The sequence below is a fragment of the Bos indicus genome, chromosome 1 (genome assembly GCF_029378745.1).
Source record: "Bos indicus isolate NIAB-ARS_2022 breed Sahiwal x Tharparkar chromosome 1, NIAB-ARS_B.indTharparkar_mat_pri_1.0, whole genome shotgun sequence".
In the NCBI taxonomy this organism is placed as follows: domain Eukaryota; kingdom Metazoa; phylum Chordata; class Mammalia; order Artiodactyla; family Bovidae; genus Bos; species Bos indicus.
Genome location: NC_091760.1, coordinates 53,959,554 through 53,981,063, shown reverse-complemented (window position 1 = coordinate 53,981,063; position 21,510 = coordinate 53,959,554). Strand labels below are relative to the sequence as shown.

The window sequence follows — 21,510 nt, the reverse complement described above, 5'->3', positions numbered from 1 at the left end:
GGATACTTGGGAGGGAAGAAGATGTGCTGGAGTACAAGAGTTGTACAATATGTGCCAGATGTCCAAGAGTTGTTGATGGAATGTCGTTGAATGCATTTGCTGTAAAATGCAGATTCTAAGCCTGTGAGATTAGACAAAAGAGGTAGAAGACCATAGTCCATGCATTAGAACAATAGACTCAGGTGGATCAAAAACATGTTCTTCAAGTATCTAATCATCCAAATTAGACCCATTCTTATGGCTCCAGTGGCATAATTCCAAACAAAGGATTTTAAACCCCAAAGAAATTTTCTTCTTTTATATCACCCAGCCAGAGCCTTAACTCGATGTTGGTGTGTTCTCTTTCCATGAAAATATTCAAGCCTAAGCTAGCCTACTTTTTAGAGGGAAATTGTAAAAGGAATTCAATGAGCTTTTAGGTGGGTTGGGCCAGAACTGTAAGGTCTCTCCCAAATCTGAGTTTGTGGTTCTTGGGTAGAATGGGTTGGTAGAGAATCATGAAATTTATGTTGTTGGGCCAAGGGATCATGGTTTTATCTCGGAACTCTCATGACATTTTCTGTTGCTTTATTGTCTGCTTATTATGTGCATGTCTTGCCTGCCCAGTTAGATGCTCTACAGCCAGAGCCCATGTTTGATTATCCTGTTATAGCCGGAAGTGTTTGGTACAGTGATTTGCTCATAGAAGGCATTTCAAAAATATTTGTGAAGGAGATTAATGAACATATAAACTCACAAGTAGATTTGCAAGTATAGGAATTCTTGATCTTTCCCTCGCCAAAGCTGTTTTTTCCCTGTGTATGTACCCTACGTTAGTTAATGGCAACATCCACTACCCATTTGCTCAAACCAAAACTGCAGTCAGCCTTCCTCTTTCTACTACACCTCACATTCTATCCATCAGCAAGTTGTGACCCAGCTCCACTAACACCCATGTCACGTTTCAGTAACCGTTCACAGTCTCCAACACCATCACTTGTTTAGATCAGGGGTCAGCAAGCTATGGCCCTGCAGGCCAAATCCAGCCTGCAGCCTGTTTTTGGAAATAAAGTTTGAATGCAATATCATCACATTCATTGCTGCTTTCAGGACTGAAATGGCTGAGTTGATGGCAGGGAGCAGCAGAGACTCTGTGGCCCACAAAGTCTAAGAGCTTTACTGTAAGGCCCTTAAGAGACAAAGGTTGTTGACTGGGTCCTCTATTTCCTATCACATATCCTTTCTTGTTTGCTTTTTTAAATAACCCTTTATAAATGTAAAAACCATTTTTTGCTCACTGGCTTTCCAATAGAGACCACAGTCAGGATTAGCCAATAGGCTTTTCTTTGCCAACCAAAACAAATAATCCGTTTTAAGCATTAATTAAATCATAATCACTTTATTGTAAAAAATCTCCAAAGGCCTCTCATTTTAAAATAAAATCCAAACGTCCTCCCGTGGCCTGGAAAGCCTCTAGGCTCCTGTACTGCAGCCCTCTCTTCCCACACGCTATCTCCAACTAGTTCTGCTCAGTCCGCACTTGTCTTTGGCAGGACCTCCAACTTGCTAAGCGTGCTCCTGCTTCAGGGCCTCTGCACTCTTCATTTTTCTGCCCAGAATGCTTGTATACATGTCTTCTCAGGATTTGCTCTTCTCATTCAGATCAGAAGGTTTTACTGAACTCGCCTACTAAAAGAGTTCTCACATAGCCTCTGTCGTTCTCTCTCTCTCTACTTTGCATGATTTCTTCAGGGTGCTTACAGCAAACTAAATTATTTATTTAGAGTTTATCTGTCTATTGTCGGTCAGCTCCACTAAACACCCCAAGGACAGATACTTTGTGTATGTGGCTCGTGACTGCATTGACAGCTCCTGCTGGTGTCTAGTACCTAGTAGATATTTAATAAATATTCGTTGAATGGATGATGGTCTAGTTGTATGTAGTGAAGATCCCTTGTCAACTAATTAGGTTTGTGGGAAAGAATTTACACTCATCCCCTAGTGAAAATACTGTTTATTAGTATTTTTTTTGTTTGTTTTTTCATCTACTGTTCATCTGTATCTCCAAGCAGCCAATGGGCATCTTTTCCATCCTCGAAGAAGAATGTATGTTTCATCAGGCTACAGATGTGACTTTCAATACCAAACTTTTTGACAACCATTTTGGAAAGTCAGTTCATTTCCAGAAGCCCAAGCCTGACAATAAGAAGAAATATGAAGCTGACTTTGAACTTGTCCATTATGCAGGAGTGGTAGGTTACTTCTAGACCCTTAGCCCTGAATTATCTTGCCTCTATTTCAAATGAACTCAGTCCGAATTTTTAGATAATATATAAGTAAATATATCTGTAAAGTTTAGATTAAATGAAGAGATGAACAAAATAAATCTCAGTTCCCCAAAAAAGTTGGTGTAGACTTTTAGTACTTAGGAAATGAAATACCATACTATAATAACAGAGGTCAAAAATTTCAAAAGTAGACTCTCACCCAATACAAAGTAAGACAGTTTCAGAAAGTCTCGGAGACCATCAAAGGCACGGGCTTTTCCTTATTCATCCTTTCAACTGCACATTGTGTGAATGAGTGATTTCAACTGATCTTTTTACTGAAGTTTTTTTTTTTTTTTTTTTTTTCATTCTCTCATAAAGAGTCACTATGAGGTAATGGTCTCTAAACTATGACCAACAAAGATTCCTAATGCCCCTCACTCCCTCACCTCATTTCCCCACTGGGGGTATATGTGTGTGTGTGTGTGTGTGTTCACATACGTGCCTGTGCCCTTTCATTCTGCTTTTATGATTCTGGTCAGTGATTCTGGGTAGAAGAAAGAGAACTGATAAAGGATAAAATAATATTCGACCTAAAAATGACCTGCCAATTATACCTAGATATGTTTGTAACTCTCTTCTTTGATATCCTTGAATATTAATTATAATAATATTTACAGTGAAATGCTATAGCATTTATGGAGTGCTCACCTTGTATCAGAGGCAGTTGTTTTATTCCATCTACTTTTGCCTATATGAAGGAGGGCTGATGTGAATTGTTTGTCCTGGAAACACCATCTATTTCTTCCACCCCCTCTGGTTTAGTGTTCCTCTCCCTCCCTGCCTCTTCTTCCCTCTCCCTCCCTCCCTTTCTCTTCCTTTTTTTCCACAGTGTAAATGGTAAAGCCTGAGAAGCTCTTTGGGTTGCACATAGGTTTCTGGAGTATTTTTTAAGTACTGTTACATTAAACTGATTTAAGTTCAAATGACATACACGATGTATGATTTTTTAAAAGAATTACATAATTTGCTAAGGAACTTATGCATTCTCCTTTTTTGTTACCTGAACTACATGCCTTTCCAAAGGTGCCTTATAACATCAGTGGCTGGCTTGAAAAGAACAAAGACTTTCTTAATGAAACAGTGGTGGCTATATTTCAGAAGTCATCCAACAGACTCCTGGCAAACCTTTTTGAAAATTACATCAGTACCAACACTGGTGAGTCAAACAATCTTCCTCAATTTTTCAGCCTTAGAATGGAGCCCACGTCTGCCTCAGTGCTTACAAAAATCCTGGCTTCTTTCCTGAGAGATGTGTGTCTGCTTCCTGTGGCCTGAGTCATCCCCTCTTATTAGCCTTTCCATCCTCAGGCTGGTGGTTCTTCGGGGAAACGGTGCTCTAAGGTAGATAGATTTCAAGGAGACTGCTCCAGCCTGCTTTTATCTTCTAGTCAACCAAGTTGCAAAGAGAGAGCAGAAAACCATGTTTTGATGAATGATTTTTAGGAAATAACAAGCTCCTTTAATACATATCCCCCAAATATTTTGGAAATCTCCTTCACAGTGCTTTTATATTGCAGTAATGGAATTTTTATGAGCTTCATAAGGGCAGAGATTATGTCTCACTTGTTCAAGTGTGGCCTCAAGCATGTAACAGATGCCTGTTTAGCAGCCACTCTATAAATACTTGTTGACCAACTAATAACTAATCTTGTTTAGTAGTTTGTAATTTACAAAGCAGGGCTTCCCAGGTGGCTTAGTGGTAAAGAATGTGCCTGCCAATGCAGGAGACATGGGTTCAATCCCTGGGTTGGGAAGATCCCTTGGAGAAGGAAATGGCAACCCACTCTAATATTCTTGCCTGGAAAATCCTATGGATGGAGGAGCCTGGCAGATTGCTGCTCATGGAGTTGCAAAAGAATTTGACATGACTTAGCGACTACACAACAAACAACAACAGCAGTTTCCAAACTTTTCTAGATATGTTATCTTACTCAATCCTTGTCATGACTCTTTCCAGGAAATCTCTCCCTATCTTACAGGAACAAGTACAGAAGAATTAAACAGCACCCTCAGATCTCACAAATCTACCTTTAAAAGATAAACCCAGGCATATTAAAATTTTTAAGAGTTTATTTGAGCAAAACGCAATTTGTATTGGGCAGCACCAAACCAGAATGGGTTAAGGGCATTCCACCCACAGGAGCTCAAGGAGAGACTTTTATAGAGAAAAGGTGGAAGCAAAGTGAGGAAACTAGTGATTAGCTGTATCTAAAGCCCAAGTGGCTATTTGTGATTGGTTGTCCTTAGTTTCAATTTTGTAACCTTGCGACTTTCCAAGGCATAGAGTTTGGTTTGTTTACACAGGCTGCCACAGTATTGGAGCCACCCCAGTCTGACAGCCTGCTTGCTTCATTGATTTAACACTATTAAATGGCAAAGCTGAGGTCAGAAACAGAACTTGTGTTTACTAGCCTCATGCCTATTTCACTCTCACTGTCTTCTGGAAACAAACAAAACAGAGAGATGGACAGACTCCCTGGATTCAGGATCTGATTCAGACTTCTGCAGTGTGACACAAAGCCTTTGAGGACACAAAGCCCAGGTTGCTGCCATCAGCCTTGCATGTGGACTACTGCCTGCTGCAGGGGGAAGTGCACCATGGTTCAGAGCAAAAGTCCAAATTGGCAGCCCCTGAGCAGAACCTAGAATTCAAACATGGTTGGTCTACACTGGTTTAAAAAAGTCAGATGTACACATTTGTATTTCCTTTTTCTTTTGAAAAATGAAAATTATGGGAAAATAAAAATCTGGCCAACCTTGTTTTAGATGCCCTTGTGAAAAAAGAATTGATGCTTTTGAGCTGTGATGTTGAAGACTCTTGAGAGTCACTTGGGCTGCAAGGAGATCAAACCAGTCAATCCTAAAGGAAATCAACCCTAAATATTCATTAGAAGGACTGATGCTGAAGCTGAAGCTCCAATACTTTGGCCACCTGATGTGAAGAGTCAACCAATTAGAAAAGACCCTGATGCTGGGAAAGATTGAAGGCAGGAGGAGAAGGGGACGACAGAGGATGAGATGGTTGGATGGCATCACCGACTCGATGGACATGAGTTTGTGCAAGCTCCGGGAGATGGTGAAGGACAGGGAAGCCTGACGTGATGCAGTCCATGGGGTTGCAGAGAGTCAGGCACAACTGCGTGACTGAACAGCAACAACAAGAAAATCTGGCCAACCTGGTTTCAAATGCCCCTGTGGCAATGGGGCAAAGTGTTCTTTAAGTGTGGTGTCCTCTCACTTTCTGACATTCTCACCCTCCTGTTGTCTTACTCCCAGCTTCCATAGGTGTCCCCTGTCACCTATTTTGGGACTCCTGATCAACTTAGTCAGGGAATGGAGAAATTTAGCACTTCCCAGCTCTGAAAGCACATGATGACGTAATTTAGGAGCACGTCTGAAATCCCATGGGCCCACCTCAAGAGGAGATTGAGAAATGGCAGCTATTGTATTTGGACCCCGAAAATCTTCAGGCAGTGCATTGCCTGATTCTAATAGCTTCTAAAGTACTTCTGAGAAGTTTGATAAATTGTGACCATGTAAATGTATGGCTCCCAGATGAGTAATTCTCTGATCATGAGAAATCAGAGAGTGGTTTGAGAGAGAAAATTATCTTCTGACTCTTCAGGGTGTGCTGTGTTCTTTTGAAGTAGAAGAGAATTGTCCAGAATATTCTTTTTCATAATTCTTTTAGGACCCCTGGAAAACACTTGCCTCCAAGTTTCTGACTCATCCAAACACTGAATTACTCATAATAACCATACTTTCTTCTGGAGAATCCAAGTACTGTAAACCAGCTACAATTCTTTAAAACAATAAATGGGAGGTAGTAGCGTTCCCTTTCCCTGGATAAAAAGTGAAAGCACGAAGAAGTCAAGTGAAATGGCAACCCACTCCAGTGTTCTTGCCTGGAGAATCCCAGGGACAGGGGAGCCTGGTAGGCTGCCATCTATGGGGTCACACAGAGTCGGACACAACTAAAGCGACTTAGCAGCAGCGTTCCCTTTCCCTGGGACGACCCAGAGGGATGGTATGGGGAGGGAGGAGGGAGGAGGGTTCAGGATGGGGAACACATGTATACCTGTGGCAGATTCATTTCAATATTTGGTGAAACCAATACAATATTGTAAAGTTTAAAAGTAAAATAAAATTTTAAAAAAAGTGAAAGCACGAAGAAGTCAAGTGATTCCCTTAGAGGGCATGGAGCACGTCAAGAGGACATCAGTAACTAAACTCTGACCCCTGCCTCAGCTGTTGCTCCAGCTAGAGAGTATTCTATCAGTTTCTTATGTTGTTAGCTGGCCCATTTTTTCCAGATTGCTTATGGGTTTTGTACATCTTAATGAATTAGCACTACACAAATGTTTGTAAAACAATTTGGCTTAGCATAGATTTGTTTGCTTTAAGAAAATGGGGATGGATTGTTTTTTATAAATTACAAAAATAATGCATGAATGTTACCCCAAAGACAATATGGAGAAACTAAAAAGAGGAAAATAAAGATTACCTATAATGTCATAGAGAGAGATAACAATGGCTAACATTTTAGTATACACTGTACCCAACATTTTTTATGTATATAGTCAGCCATAATACAACTACACTTTTATATATATATACTTAGGATCATAATATACAGATATTTTGTAACCTAATTTTTCCTCTCAAAATAAATCCTAAAAATCTTTCCAGGTCAGTAATATCGATCTGCACCATCATTTTAAAAGATCACAGTGTTTCATTGTATTCATACTTTTTTTATACTTTAACTAACCAATCTCCTATTGTTGACATTTAAATTTTTGCTTAATATTTTTGTAATGACTAAACAATGCTTCAGTGAGTATCTTTGCACAGTTGCCTGATATTTCTTTGAGAAAAAACACCTGAAATAGACTTTTGTGTTGAGACATAAATATTTTTAAAGCTTTTGTAGACATTGCCTTATTGCTTCTAGAACTTTGACACATTTATGCTTTCATCACCAGGGTTTGATAATGTGACTAAAAGGAGCCTTTTTAGTACTTTTTTTCTTCTTTTTTTAGCTCTACAGTTTGGGGAGAAGAAACGCAAGAAAGGAGCTTCGTTCCAAATGGTTGCATCTCTGCATAAAGTAATTTTTAATTGTATCTATTCATATATTAGCTGCTTCACAATCTGCATATATTACTTATTTGTAATTTTACATCTTCTTATGAGGATAAAGTATCTGAAGTTAACCAAGTTGGAAAAGTTGAATATTATCTTGGTATTTATGGATTTTAGTGGACAATGTTTATCTCCTACTTAGATCCTGTTTATCAGCCTGGCACTCATCTTACCACTGATGGAAGTATAGGCTCATAACAACTCACAGTTGCCAGAATGGGAAGCTAAGTAATCTCCTTCCCTGCCTCTCAAGACTTTGGTCCCTCCCTTGCCTCAAGGAGATACCAACTGTAGTATAATTGGTGCATTTATGTTCAGAGCTTTTGCAGGAGTCAGACTAAACTGAGTCCATGCCATTGCTTTTTTCTTCCCCTCCCCTGCTTGGCTTCCCTCCTTCTCCAGATAAATCTCTTGAACCAGAAGCTCCATCTCAGATTCTGCTTCCAGATGAAGATAAAATTTTTACAGACAGAATACTTGAGAAACAATTTCTTTCTTCAAGTTATTTTATTGCCCTTCCATAAATTATTGCTACCAAATTGCTACCAAACAGGTAGATATGATTCACAACAGAACAGTTAGATAAATATTGACTTGTCATAGGAAGAAAATAATGTATTTTGGTAAGCAGGGAAAAATGTTGAATTCATTATTTCTTTGTTGGTTTGTATCTGATTAAGATTAAATTGATCATTGTGGAGACTCTTGTGAGGTGGATTGGACTTTTTAGTGATTTCTAAGTGATTTTGTGTTGATTTATGTTCTCCATTTTAGGAAAACCTAAATAAATTAATGACTAAGCTGAAATCAACTGCACCTCATTTTGTGAGATGCATAAATCCCAATGTGAACAAAACACCAGGTAAGTAAATTTTTTTGTAATCCACACTAGGAAATTCTTTTGATTTAAGCTATGTTGAATGTCTTTCAAAGAAGCATTCACCAGTCTCTTTTATATAAGGGTAGATTTTAATAAAGAAAACTAAAATAAGTTAAAAGTGAGTTTTTCAAAACTTCCTCAAGATTGCCTTTGAATTAAGATTCAGGTGGACATGCAGAAGGATTTCACAAAGCAGACTCAATTGGGTAACGCTAGAATACTTGATATTATCATTTAAATTCCTCCTTGAATTTCATGCTAAAATGTGGATGAGCTTATATGCCATTGTCTACAAGGGCAAAGTATAAAAAAAAGGAATTGAATAATCAATTAGGGGATTAAAGTGGATATTTCAGCAAAAAGGAAATCATTTGGTCTAAATTATCTAAATTGACCATAAAGAGAGATTCTAAATCTATTTCTAATTGTTAAGAACTCCCTCTAGTCTTGCTTCATCATACTACTATCTTTCCTTTCCTTAATAGTACCCATCTCTTTAGTTATGTACTCCTGGGCAGTAGATACTTTTTTAAAAATGTTTTATTTTTTCTCCTATTTTATTGAGATATAATTAACACGCAATGCTTATAAATTTAGGGTATACAGCATAATGGTTTGCCTTGTATACATTATGAAATGATTATAGGTTTAATTAACATCCATCATGTCTTATAGATTTCAAAACAAAGAGAAAAACATTTCCTTGTGATGAGAACTCTTAGGATTTACTCTCTTAATAATGTTCAGTATACCATACTGCAGTGTTAACTGTAGTCATCATGGTGCACATTCCACCCCTAAGACTTATTTATGTTAAAAATGGAAGCTCACACCTTTTGATGACCTTTCATCCAATTTCCCCTCCCCTCCCCTACTTCCGGTAACCACAAAATTGAATCTCTTTTTTTATGCATTTGTTTGTTTGTTTTTTAAAGATTCCATGTATAAGTGAGTGATATTTTCACCATAAGCTTCTTTGCTATTAACACCTTTGTGCAAGCATTTTTGCAGCAAACTTTCACCTACAGGACCAATTAGCCATCAAGCAATTTTGTCATAAAAGATAAAACAACAACAAAAAAAAGAGGGACATTAAAAGAATATAATTAAACATGAAAAATGAATAATAAAATTAAAAACATTGTATTGTGAAATATGAAATATTTGAATTACTTAAAATGTATGTAGATCCATGGCAATGCTGCAAGCATAGCTGATTTTACTTTGTGGGTTGAACCTAACCATTTATCTTCCAAGTCTTTGTTCATAGTTCATTATACATTTTTTTTGGCTTGTTGATTCATCTTTTTGTTCTGCACTACACTTTTTATTTTTTGCAAAAATGTCTTCCCTCAGTGAGAGAGGTGTCACTAAATACAAGTACTAAAATAGATGTTTGTAACTGAGCTTTGTGTCATGTTGTGAAAGCGTTCCACACTACTATTTGCTCTTGGCATATTGTCACATGTCTGTTGGTAGATGTTCCAGGTTCTATGGAAAATGTGGGTTCCACTCTGCACTGTGGAGGCCCTCGGCCTCTTTCAGATTCATGGAATATGAGAATGAGAGTGCTGTGCCAATGGAGAAATGAAACCAAACTGTCAGCCAGTTGAAACCAGTTATTTTATCTTTTATGGCAAAATTGCTGCATGGCCAATTAGTTATACAATGAAAACACCAGTGGGAGGAATGCTTTCAGGAAAGACATTTAGGATGAAAATATCTAGAATCATATATGAGATCATATGGTATTTGTCTTTCTCTGGCTTATTTTGTTTAGCATAATGACCTCAAGGTCCTTTTATGTTTTCATACATGGGAGGATATCTTCCTTTTATATGGCTGAATAATATTCCATTGTACATATATACCACATCTCTTTTAGCTGTTCATCCATCAAGGGACACTTAAGTTGTTTCTGTTTCTTGGCTTTTGTAGTGGACACTTTTTAATGAGTGGATAGTGCTGGGGTGAGGTCATGAGATAGGTAGGTGGTGGTGAATTATTTATGTTTTAATTAACAAAGCAAAGTTTTTACAGATATTAATTACAGGGATTGCTTTCCTTACTTCTTGGATTTGAATATTCCCAGCCTTCTCTTTTGAATTACTGGCTTTTATGGAGCTTGGTTGGAGGCTGTCAGCCTCGAAGCTGTGTAGGTGACAAGCACTTACTGTCTTCGGAGCGCTAATCATCCTTGGATTAGGTAGCCAGATGTTGCTGATCCTGATTTCTGAGGTTCTGCAAAACCTTGCATTTTTATTAACATCCTGTAATTAAGACCCCAATCTTGACAGTCTGTGACCTGTTTGGGGAAAGTGTGATGCTAAACAATGATGCTGCAGTTTGAGTTTTTGCAATGCAAACACTTCATGTTCACTCATGCTGTATGTTTTTTGCCTTATTGTTTCTCATCAGCTGGGTTTCTGAATGCATCTAGGGACACTGCTTCCATCTAGCAAGGAATCTAATTAGCTGCCTCTATTTTGAAGCAATTCTGTTACCTATTAGAGTTGGCTCCCATCGAGCCAGCTCTGATATCAGCAGGGTATTTTTTTTTTTAATTCTTAAGACAAAGTCATAAGAAAAGCTTCATGATCTAATCAGAACAGTTCTTCATATGTCCTTAAAGGGAATAAGCATGCCTGCTGCTATTATGTCACAGAACTCGGCTTTCGCTCCTTCTCACAGATGATCTGTTTCTGTCTGTGACAGGGATGGGAGTACAGGACTATGGATGTATGTCCTACCGCTTATTTCTGTGACCCTGGACAGAAGCAGAAAATCATCTCATTCCCATTTTCCTTATAACATTCTAGCAGGTCTTTGTTAGGAGAGTGCCATTTGGCTTCTTCCAGATGTCTTACTGAGAGCCAGATACAATGGCTTATTGGTTGGCTTTTCAAAGGCTTCTATCAGAGACTGCAGCTGCAGCTCTAGTGGGCTTCATCTCAGGAACAAAGGGGTACTAGGAGAAGGCTTATACTTTAGAACACAACTTAAGTTTTCTCAAGATCACCAGAAGAGAATGTAGGCTGGGTGTGGCCAGTTCTTCCCAAATGCGAAACAGTAAACAGAATTTTGTGGCTGTGCTTACCTTCCCCTTTCTTTGCATTCTCCCTTCTTGTAATCCCTTCCCCTTCCTACTTGGAGGTGCCAGTTCTCTTTTGTGTTTTATCCCCACTCTAGTTGATTTTTGACTGGCAAATGGATATTATACCGGCCATTTACATTAGGACAAAAATGTATTTTTTCACCTTCTAGGAGTATTTGCTTATATAATCTTGACTAACCGTGAACTAAAGGATTCATCCCAGGTAAATCCTACCTAGAGACTGCTACATTATAGGTGGGGACTTTGAGAGCCATCAGGCTGACAGTGAATGAGTCCTTTTAACTATCAAGTAGAGAACACCAGATTCAGACTCTTTTAACCCACGATGCAGCAACTAGGACAAAATCTAGGGTAACCATCATTTTAGACATGGACTCATGGTGAACCTCTTTCTTCAGGTGTAATGGACCCTTATTTGGTTCTACAGCAGCTGCGCTGTAATGGTGTCTTAGAAGGGATCACGATATGCCGTGAAGGTTTTCCACACCGACTGCTGTATGCTGATTTTAAGCAAAGGTAAACATACATCCTGGGATTCAAGAAGCCTGGAGCATTTCTTTTTCCCCCTTCTCTTTCTGAGTGCTTAGGCATGCATTGTTTGTTTGGTGGATATCCTCCAGACTACAGATCGATGTGTTTTGGTGGTGGTGAGATATATGATGACAGAGTTCCATTATTATTTCCCCTTAAATCCAACATCCATGTAGCTGTAATATCCTTAAATCTCTATTACTGGATAATAGACCCACATATAGAAGAAATATATAGAGAAGAACGATACAGAGGCTGAATTGAATCTCTGAAATGTTGTTGGTACTTAATCGTAGCTGCCATCCAAGCGGGCTGTTTCTTTCCTAGCAGAGCCTGTGAAAGGCAGAAAGCCAGCAGGGTATGCGGCAGGAGGCAAGAGAGGTATTTTTGCTTTCTATTTCCTGAATTCTAAAAGTGTCAATTATAAGTCATCAAGCTAATTTGAGCAAAGTATAGTAGAGTAGAAAGAGTACCTGTGTCAGTATTAAGAAGCATATTTCTAGCTCTCCACCAACTCACCATTACTACGAGGAAATCCTGGGAAAGTTCTTTAATGTCTCTGCTTCTCAGTGTCCTTATCTGTACTTAGAGACACTTAAGCCTGTCTCTTTGTCTTTCCTCTGATCCCTACTCCACTCTCCCGCTCCTTCCTCTTGAGCATAAAATCAAGTGAGGTGGTCTTGACAGCACTATGAAAAGTATAAACTATTATACCAAAGGAAAGAATTATTGCTTGTATCCTCATTATTATTGCCAAGAGTTTTGTGAAAATTGAACATATTGATAGGAGAGGTGGAAGTTTATATATATATAGACACACTTCCCTTTGCCTTACTTGTCCAATTTATTCTTTATATGCACCCCTGACCTCAGGATTTATTCTTTACTTAAATTAGGTACTACATTCTGAACCCAAGGGTGTTTCCAAAGAGCAAATTTGCAAGCAACAGAAAAGCAGCTGAAGAATTACTTGACTCCTTAGAGATAGACCATACCCAGTACCGCTTTGGAATCACTAAGGTAACCAGAGAACCACAAAGAATGCATTTGGAAAAGAGTGGGAGGAAAATCTGTATATCTGAAAATACCCATGAAAATGCAATTATAAGGCTTTTACAGCTCTTGTGACCACAAATAATACAAATAGAACTCTGTTGAGAGTGAAAACTTTGGCTATGTTGAGAGAGAAAATTTGAAAGTCAATGCTTTTTGAAACCTAGCCTTGATTACATTGTTTTGCTCTATCATTTTTATATATTTATTTTTAATTGGAGGATAATTGCTTTACAATATTGTGTTGGTTTCTGCCATATATCAACATGAATTGGCCATAGGTATATGCATGAGATGGTTAGGTAGTATCACTCAATGGACATGAATTTGAGCAAACTCTGGGAGATAGTGAAGGACAGAGAAGCCTGGTGTGCTACAAGTCCATGGGGTTGCAAAGAGTCAGACACGACTTAGTGACTGAACACACACATATGTATGTCCCCTCCTTCTTGAACCTCTCTCCCACCTCCTACCCCATCGCACCCCTCTAGGTTGTCTCAGGGCACAGGATTTGAACTTCCTGCATCATACAGCAAGTTTCCCTTGGCTATCTAATTTTACCTATGGTAAAGTATATGTTTAAGTGCTACTCTCTCAATTCAGCCCACCCTCTCCTGCCCCGACTGCATCCACAAATCTGTTCTCTCTGCATCTCCTTTGCTGCCCTGCTGTAGGTTCATCAGTTCTATCTTTCTAGATTCCATATATATGCGTTAATATACTATATTTGTCTATCTCTTTCTGACTTAACTTCACCCTGTATAATAGGCTCTAAGTTCATACACCTCATTAGAACTGAGTCAAATACATTCCTTTTTATGTCTGAGTAATATTCCCTTGTGTACAACTTCTTTATTAATCTCTCTGTCAATGGACATCTAGGTTGCTTCCATGTTCTAGCTATTGTAAATAGTGCTGCGATGAACATTGGGATACATGTGTCTTCTTCAATTATGGTTTTCTCAGGGAATATGACCAGTAGTGGGATTGCTGGGCTATATGATAATTTCATTTCTAGTTTTTTAAGGACTTTCCATTCTGTTCTCCATAGTGGCTGTATCAATTTTCATTCCCACCCCAAAAGAGGGCTCCCTTTTCTCCATACCCTTTCCAGCACATATTGTTGGTAGATTTTTTAATGATGGCCTTGATTATATTTAGTAATACATCTTTATAATTACTTATCTAAGCAAGTTTGTGCCAAGATATAAAATAATTAATCAACTTTAGGGTGATAAAAAATGTTTATATACATCAGAGCTAGACAAAATTGAATCAACTTACTGGAGATAACTGCCTGTCTGCATGTGAACAGATTCATCCATAAGTATGCTCTCAGGAAATTAATTCTGAAAGACTGCCTGAGTAACTAAAAACAGTAAAATCAACCCTACTATCCAAAACGTTAGTCCAAAGTTAATTTCCTTAAATTTGATTCACTAAATTCTGCTTCATCTTGGAGATTTTGGCAGATCCACATATTTTGGGAAACCGCTAACACATTTGGTTTTCACCTGACAGTGTCAGGGTGTTTCTAATGACATCCATGTGTTAAGTTGCTTTAGTCACGTTTGACTCTTGTGACCCCGTGGACTGTAGCCTGCCAGCCTCCTTTGTCCATGGAGTTCTCCAGGCAAGAATACTGGAATGGGTTGCTATTTCCTTCTGGGGATCTTTCTGACCTAGGGATCAAACCCGAGTCTCCTGTGTCTCCTGCATTGCAGGCAGATTCTTTACTGCTGAGCCACTGGGAAAGCCATAAAAGAGCCAGGTTATTTAAAGGAGAATTGGAGGATGTATGATAAAGAGCTTACAGAAAAAGAAATCTGTTGGACATGCTTATAAAATGTTACTCAACTCCTACATTTTGAGTACCTGTTTCTGCTGATTTTTACTCCTGGTACCTTGCTTCCTTGTATGTTTAGTTATTTTTGTTGTGTACTGCTTACCTAGGCTAGGACTATTATGAGTTGAGGGGCTTCCCAGGTAGCACTAGTGGTAAAGAATCCACCTGCCAATGCAGAAAACTTGAGTTTGGTCCCTGGGTTGGGAAGATCCCTTGGAGAAGAGCACGGCTACCCACTCCAATATTTTTGCCTAGAGAATCCTATGGACAGAGAAGCCTGGTGGTCCATAGGGTCACAAAGAATCCAACATGACTGAAGTGACTCAGCACACAACATAAATTGAGAGCCTCCTGAAGCACAAAATCTGAGGCAGCACTCACTTGTGGTGTAAGTACTGACTTGTACAACCCTGAAAGTGAGTGCTGCCTTAACATTTGTGCTTTAAGTACCTCACTCACCTCATCCTGACCCTTACTAATGATTCTTAAAAAAAAAAAAATTATGTGTATTTTTTTTTATCGTCTAAGATGAAGGTGACTTTCTCTAGAGCAGTTGTCAGCAAACTATGGCCTAAGGGCCATATCAATGGCCTATTTTTTATATGGCCCCCTTGCTAAAAATGATTTGGCATTTTTAAAGAGGAAGAAAAATGAAAAAAGAGGAGGAGGCACAGGTAGAGGAGGTGGGGAGAAGGGAGGGAGTGGGTGTGGGAGTAGAGGTTCTACAGAGACTGAGTATGGCCTGCAAAGCCTAAAAATTTTCACTATCTGGCACTTTACAGATAAAGTGTGCAGACCCCTGCCTGGGCCTAGCTTCAAATTAAAACCAAGTTCCTTAAACAACCTAGACATAGCTAATAGATTGGGAGGAGGACAGTCTAAGTTCTTAAGGAACTAATACAACCACAGGATTAAATGAAGTTTTTTGCTTTGGCAAGCTTTAGGTTTATAAAACCAAACTTTCTAGAATGTACATTTTACACATTATGAAAAATTAACAAGAAATAGAACTGATCATCAAATACATTAGTTGCTCATATGGCCATTCAATAGACATTTACTGAATGCCCACTAGGACTGGAACTGACATCTGACATTTCTTTTAGGTGCTTTTAAAAGATGGCTCTCTGAGCAAACTGGAAGCCATGAGAGATGAGAGATTATCAAAAGTCTTCACATTGTTCCAAGCCAGAGTACGGGGAAAACTGATGCAAATCAAATTCCAAAGGATTCTGGAAGAGAGGTATGATATCCCACCCTGCACACCCACTGCTAGAGCAACAGTGTGCCTCAGTCTAGGCAACTTCTCACTGCCTTATAATGAGTCAGGGTAGAGAGCTCTGCCACCTTTGCTTAGTCTGGGACTTAATGTGAAATTTTTAAAATTATGGAACACCAAACAGAGCACAAACGGCTTTTATTACCCTAACTAAGAATAAGCATAATTCAGATATTTCTTGCATCGCTTCCAGTCTTCCCTTTGGAGGGATTCTTTATAGTTGGCAAAGTCTGGCTCTCTGAGAGTGGTGTGACTCATAATTCAAAACAGAAGCAGACCTAGAAGGGCTGGCAGGCATCTCACAGCCAACTCTGTGGGGAAATTTGCTGTAAAGCAGGTATGTTTTCTGACCACTTTACAGCGTCCCCTGGGTCAGAAACTGATTCTTGGTGACATGTAACCATAACTCTCTTACTTCAATTCAGGCAGGTTCACTAGGGACATTTATCACCACCTCTGGACACTGAGTGTAGGTTTTGTTAATCCTTTAATATAATTATGGAAAAGCAAGCTCCAAACAAAGGGATTTTGAGCAAGGGGTTCTGTGGTTGTCATATTTACTTTTTGCTGTAGATAGGTCCACAGGTCTTGGTATGATTTGCTTACTTGACAGTTGTTAATTCCTTCTGTTTCCCCAAAGAAGAGAGAAACCATTACATTATCAGAGATATCAGAGAGACGTCTCCTAAGAGTTTTCCATGACTCCCATATAGTATCCAACATGGTATGGGAGTTTATGAGAGTTCAGGGATCAGGAGATATGACTTCTGTTACAGGTTTTGTAAACTTGTATGAGACTCTTAATTTTCTCAGTTCACCTCCTTCACCTCTAAAATGAGGTATTTACTATCCATCCTATCTAAATGACTTTAGACATTTAACAAATGACTTTAAAAGAATTATTATGAAATATTTCAAACACAAAAAATAGAGAAAATACTATAATGTGTACTCATGGAGCTGTCATAAAAGTATATCAATTCCTAACGTTTTCTCTGCAACTCCTCACAACTTAAAAATAAATAAATTAATAGACAAAGTAGAAGCCTTTCATGTATTTCTTCCTTGATCCAGGTCCTATTCCTAGCTCCCCAGATCCTGAATTTGTGTTTGTCACTCTGTTTCATTCAAGTTTCACATATAAAACAGAAAAAAGCCACAGTTATCAAGACGGTATGGTACTGGCACAAAGACAGAAATATTGATCAATGGAACAAAATAGAAAGCCCAGAGATAAATCCACGCACATATGGACACCTTATCTTTGACAAAGGAGACAAGAATATACAATGGATTAAAGACAATCTCTTTAACAAGTGGTGCTGGGAAAACTGGTCAACCACTTGTAAAAGAATGAAACTAGAACACTTTCTAACACCATACACAAAAATAAACTCAAAATGGATTAAAGATCTCAACATAAGACCAGAAACTATAAAAATCTTAGAGGAGAACATAGGCAAAACACTCTCCGACATACATCACAGCAGGATCCTCTATGACCCACCTCCCAGAATATTGGAAATAAAAGCAAAAATAAACAAGTGGGACCTAATTAAACTTAAAAGCTTCTGCACAACAAAGGAAACTATTAGCAAGGTGAAAAGGCAGCCTTCAGAATGGGAGAAAATAATAGCAAATGAAGCAACTGACAAAGAACTAATCTCAAAAATATACAAGCAACTCCTACAGCTCAACTCCAGAAAAATAAATGACCCAATCAAAAAATGGGCCAAAGAACTAAACAGACATTTCTCTAAAGAAGACATACAGATGGCTAACAAACACATGAAAAGATGCTCAACATCACTCATTATCAGAGAAATGCAAATCAAAACCACTATGAAGTACCATTTCACGCCAGTCAGAATGGCTGCGATCCAAAAGTCTACAAGCAATAAATGCTGGAGAGGGTGTGGAGAAAAGGGAATTCTCTTACACTGTCGGTGGGAATGCAAACTAGTACAGCCACTATGGAGAACAGTGTGGAGATTCCTTAAAAAACTGGAAATAGAACTGCCTTATAATCCAGCAATCCCACTGCTGGGCATACACACTGAGGAAACCAGAAGGGAAAGAGACACGTGCACCCCGATGTTCATCGCAGCACTGTTTATAATAGCCAGGACATGGAAGCAACCTAGATGTCCATCAGCAGATGAATGGATAAGAAAGCAGTGGTACATATACACAATGGAGTATTACTCAGCCATTAAAAAGAATACATTTGAATCAGTTCTAATGAGATGGATGAAACTGGAACCTATTATACAGAGTGAAGTAAGCCAGAAAGAAAAACACCAATACAGTATACTAACACATATATATGGAATTTAGAAAGATGGTAACAATAACCCTGTGTACGAGACAGCAAAAGAGACACTGATGTATAGATCAGTCTTATGGACTCTGTGGGAGAGGGAGAGGGTGGGGAGATTTGGGAGAATGGCATTGAAATATGTATAATATCATGTATGAAACGAGTCACCAGTCCAGGTTCGATGCACAATACTGGATGATTGGGGCTGGTGCACTGGGACGACCCAGAGGGAGGGTATGGGGAGGGAGGAGGGAGGAGGGAGGAGGGTTCAGGATGGGGAACACAGGTATACCTGTGGCGGATTCATTTCGATATTTGGCAAAACTAATACAATACTGTAAAGTTTAAAAATAAAATAAAATTTAAAAAAAAATAGAAAAAAAATAAAACAGAAAAAGATGTAACATTTTTCTGTAGTTACTCACAATATATTCTGAAAAATAAATAAACAGACACAGTTGAAGTCCCTTGTGTATTTCTCCCTTGATCCAAGTTCTACAGAGATATGCAGATATCCTTAAAAGTTTACATGATTCTGCAAGTTTTTAGTCTCCATGGAAACATTGTGTGTCTGTTATCTTAAAATTTGTTCTGTACACGCAGTACTAGTTTTGAAATTAGTTGATATTGATAAATCTACGGCTAGATTATTGATCTTAATTGTTGGACAATATTCTGTTGCATGAATATACTACAATTTATTTATCCACTTGCCAGCTCAATTAAACTTATTTATAATTTTTTATATACAAACAATTCTGCAGTGATATTTTTATAAATGTCTCCCCTTGCACATAATCAAGAGTTTCTTGAGCATGGTGGTGGTGGTGGTGGTTTAGTCGCTAAGTTGCCTCCGACTCTTGCGACCCCATGGATGGTAACCCACTAGGCTCCTCTGTCCATGAGATTCTCCAGGCAAGGATACTGGAGTGGGTTGCCATTCCTTCTACAGGGGATCTTCCCAACCAAGGAATCTAACCCGGATCCCCTGCATTGCAGGCAGATTCTTCCCCTTATAAGGGAAGCCTTTCTTGAGGGTAGTGTGACTCAAAGTGCTGGTGCAATGGCTGATAGTATGTAGGTAGCAGCTGGCCAAGGCTCACACTTTGAGTGGCATTTCTCTAGGTATGAATTATAATATTAGGTTTTAGGCTATACACAGCTCCAGCTTTATGAGATGTCGCCAAAATGCTTTTCATTTTACTCTTTACCAGAAGTTTATGGAAGTCCCATGACTCTATATCCTCATCAACTTGTGGCATTTCAATTTCAAAGACTTGCCAAACTGGGTCATATTTCTGACTTTGGGGGAAGATATAATTTTCCTCTTAATATTTTCCATAGATTTTTTTTGTAGATATGAAATGTTATATAGAGGACATTTGTGCCATCTTATTTTGTTAATCACGTTTACCAAGAAATGATTAAATTCCTTTTTTGCATCTATGAAATAATGACATGGTTGGGCTTCCCAGGAGGCACTAGTGGTAAAGAACCAGCTTGCCAGTGCAGGAGACACCAGAGACAGGGGTTTGATCCTTGAGTCAGGAAGATCCCCTGGAAGATGGAATGGCAATCCCCCTCCAGTATTCATACCTGGAGAATCCCAAAGAGAGAGGAGCCTGGTGGACTGCAGTCCATGGGGTCGCAAAGAGTCAGACACGACTGAGCAACTAACACTTTCACTTTCACTCTTTCTCCAGTAACTCATAAATGTGTTAAGTTAAATTAATAGATTAAAAAGTATTAAACCCACTTTGTTTATGAAATATGATCTTTTTCATACATTGTGGTGTTGGTTATAATATTATAGTATTTCTGCATCAATGTTCATGAATAAGTTTGGCCTGTAATTGTTTCCCCTGCTTTTATCTGACTTTTAATTGAAGTTAGCTTAATCTCGTAAAAGAGTTAGGCAGTGTTTCCTCTTTTCAAAACATGAAATGATTTATTTTGATTATTTATTTTTGAGTTTTTGGTAAAATTTGCCTATAAAACCATCCAGATCTGGTATTTCTTTCATGATAGATTTTTCAGATTTGATTTAATTTATTTAATAGTTATAGGCCTATTGAGATTTTGTTCTTAGATCAATTTCTTTAGAAAAAGAAATTTTACATATTTAAAAAATCTTCCAATTTGCTAGATTATAATTTTTAATCTCCATCATATCTACAATTATGTTTCTAAAACATAATCATAGATTATTATATTCTTAGGATTCTTAGGTATTAATATGCCTAATACTATTTATGCTCTTTCTATTTTCTTGATTATTCATGTGGCAAATTTTAGCAAAAACTCAAAAATAAATAATCAAAATAAATCATTTCATGTTTTAAAAAGAGGAAACACTGCCTAACTCTTTTATGAGATTAAGCTAACTTCAATTAAAAGTCAGATAAAAGCAGGGGAAACAATTACAGGCCAAACTTATTCATGAACATTGATGCAGAAATACTATAATATTATAACCAACACCACAATGTATGAAAAAGACCATATTTCATAAACAAAGTGGGTTTAACACCTTTTAATCTATTAATTTAACTTAACACATTTATGAGTTAATGGAGAAAGAGTGAAAGTGAAAGTGTTAGTTGTTCAGTCGTGTCTAACTCTTTGCGACCCCATGGACTGCAGTCCACCAGGCTCCTCTCTCCTTGGGATTCTCCAGGCATGAATGCTGGAGGGGATTGCCATTCCATCCTCCAGGGGATGTTTATTTAATTAGATTATTTAAATTTAAGTGAAAGTCTCTCAGTCATGTCCAACTCTTTGTGACCCTATGGATTATACAGTCCATGGAATTCTCCAGACCAGAATACTGGAGTGGGTAGCCTTTCCCTTCTCCAGAGGATCTTCCCAACCCAGGGAATGAACCAAGGTCTCCCAGATTGCAGGCAGGTTTTTTACCAGCTAAGCCACAAGGGAAGAAAATTAAAATTTTCCTTTAGTTAAAATTTAAATACTTTAAAGCATTTAAATTGTTTATGAAAAGACTTAAAATTTTTTGTTTGTTTGTTTGTTTT

General features: G+C 38.3%; 1 protein-coding gene across 1 annotated transcript in view; it reads left to right on the top strand.

Moving 5' to 3' along the window:
- Positions 1 to 21,510, top strand: part of MYH15 (myosin heavy chain 15) — a 112,129-nt gene that overhangs the window by 8,447 nt on the left and 82,172 nt on the right. The window contains exons 5-11 of the mRNA XM_070800492.1: positions 2,052 to 2,231; positions 3,333 to 3,465; positions 7,352 to 7,419; positions 8,229 to 8,316; positions 11,848 to 11,965; positions 12,877 to 13,000; positions 15,986 to 16,122. Coding sequence (XP_070656593.1) covers positions 2,052 to 2,231; positions 3,333 to 3,465; positions 7,352 to 7,419; positions 8,229 to 8,316; positions 11,848 to 11,965; positions 12,877 to 13,000; positions 15,986 to 16,122 — 848 coding nt within the window. The remainder of the gene's footprint in view (positions 1 to 2,051; positions 2,232 to 3,332; positions 3,466 to 7,351; positions 7,420 to 8,228; positions 8,317 to 11,847; positions 11,966 to 12,876; positions 13,001 to 15,985; positions 16,123 to 21,510) is intronic.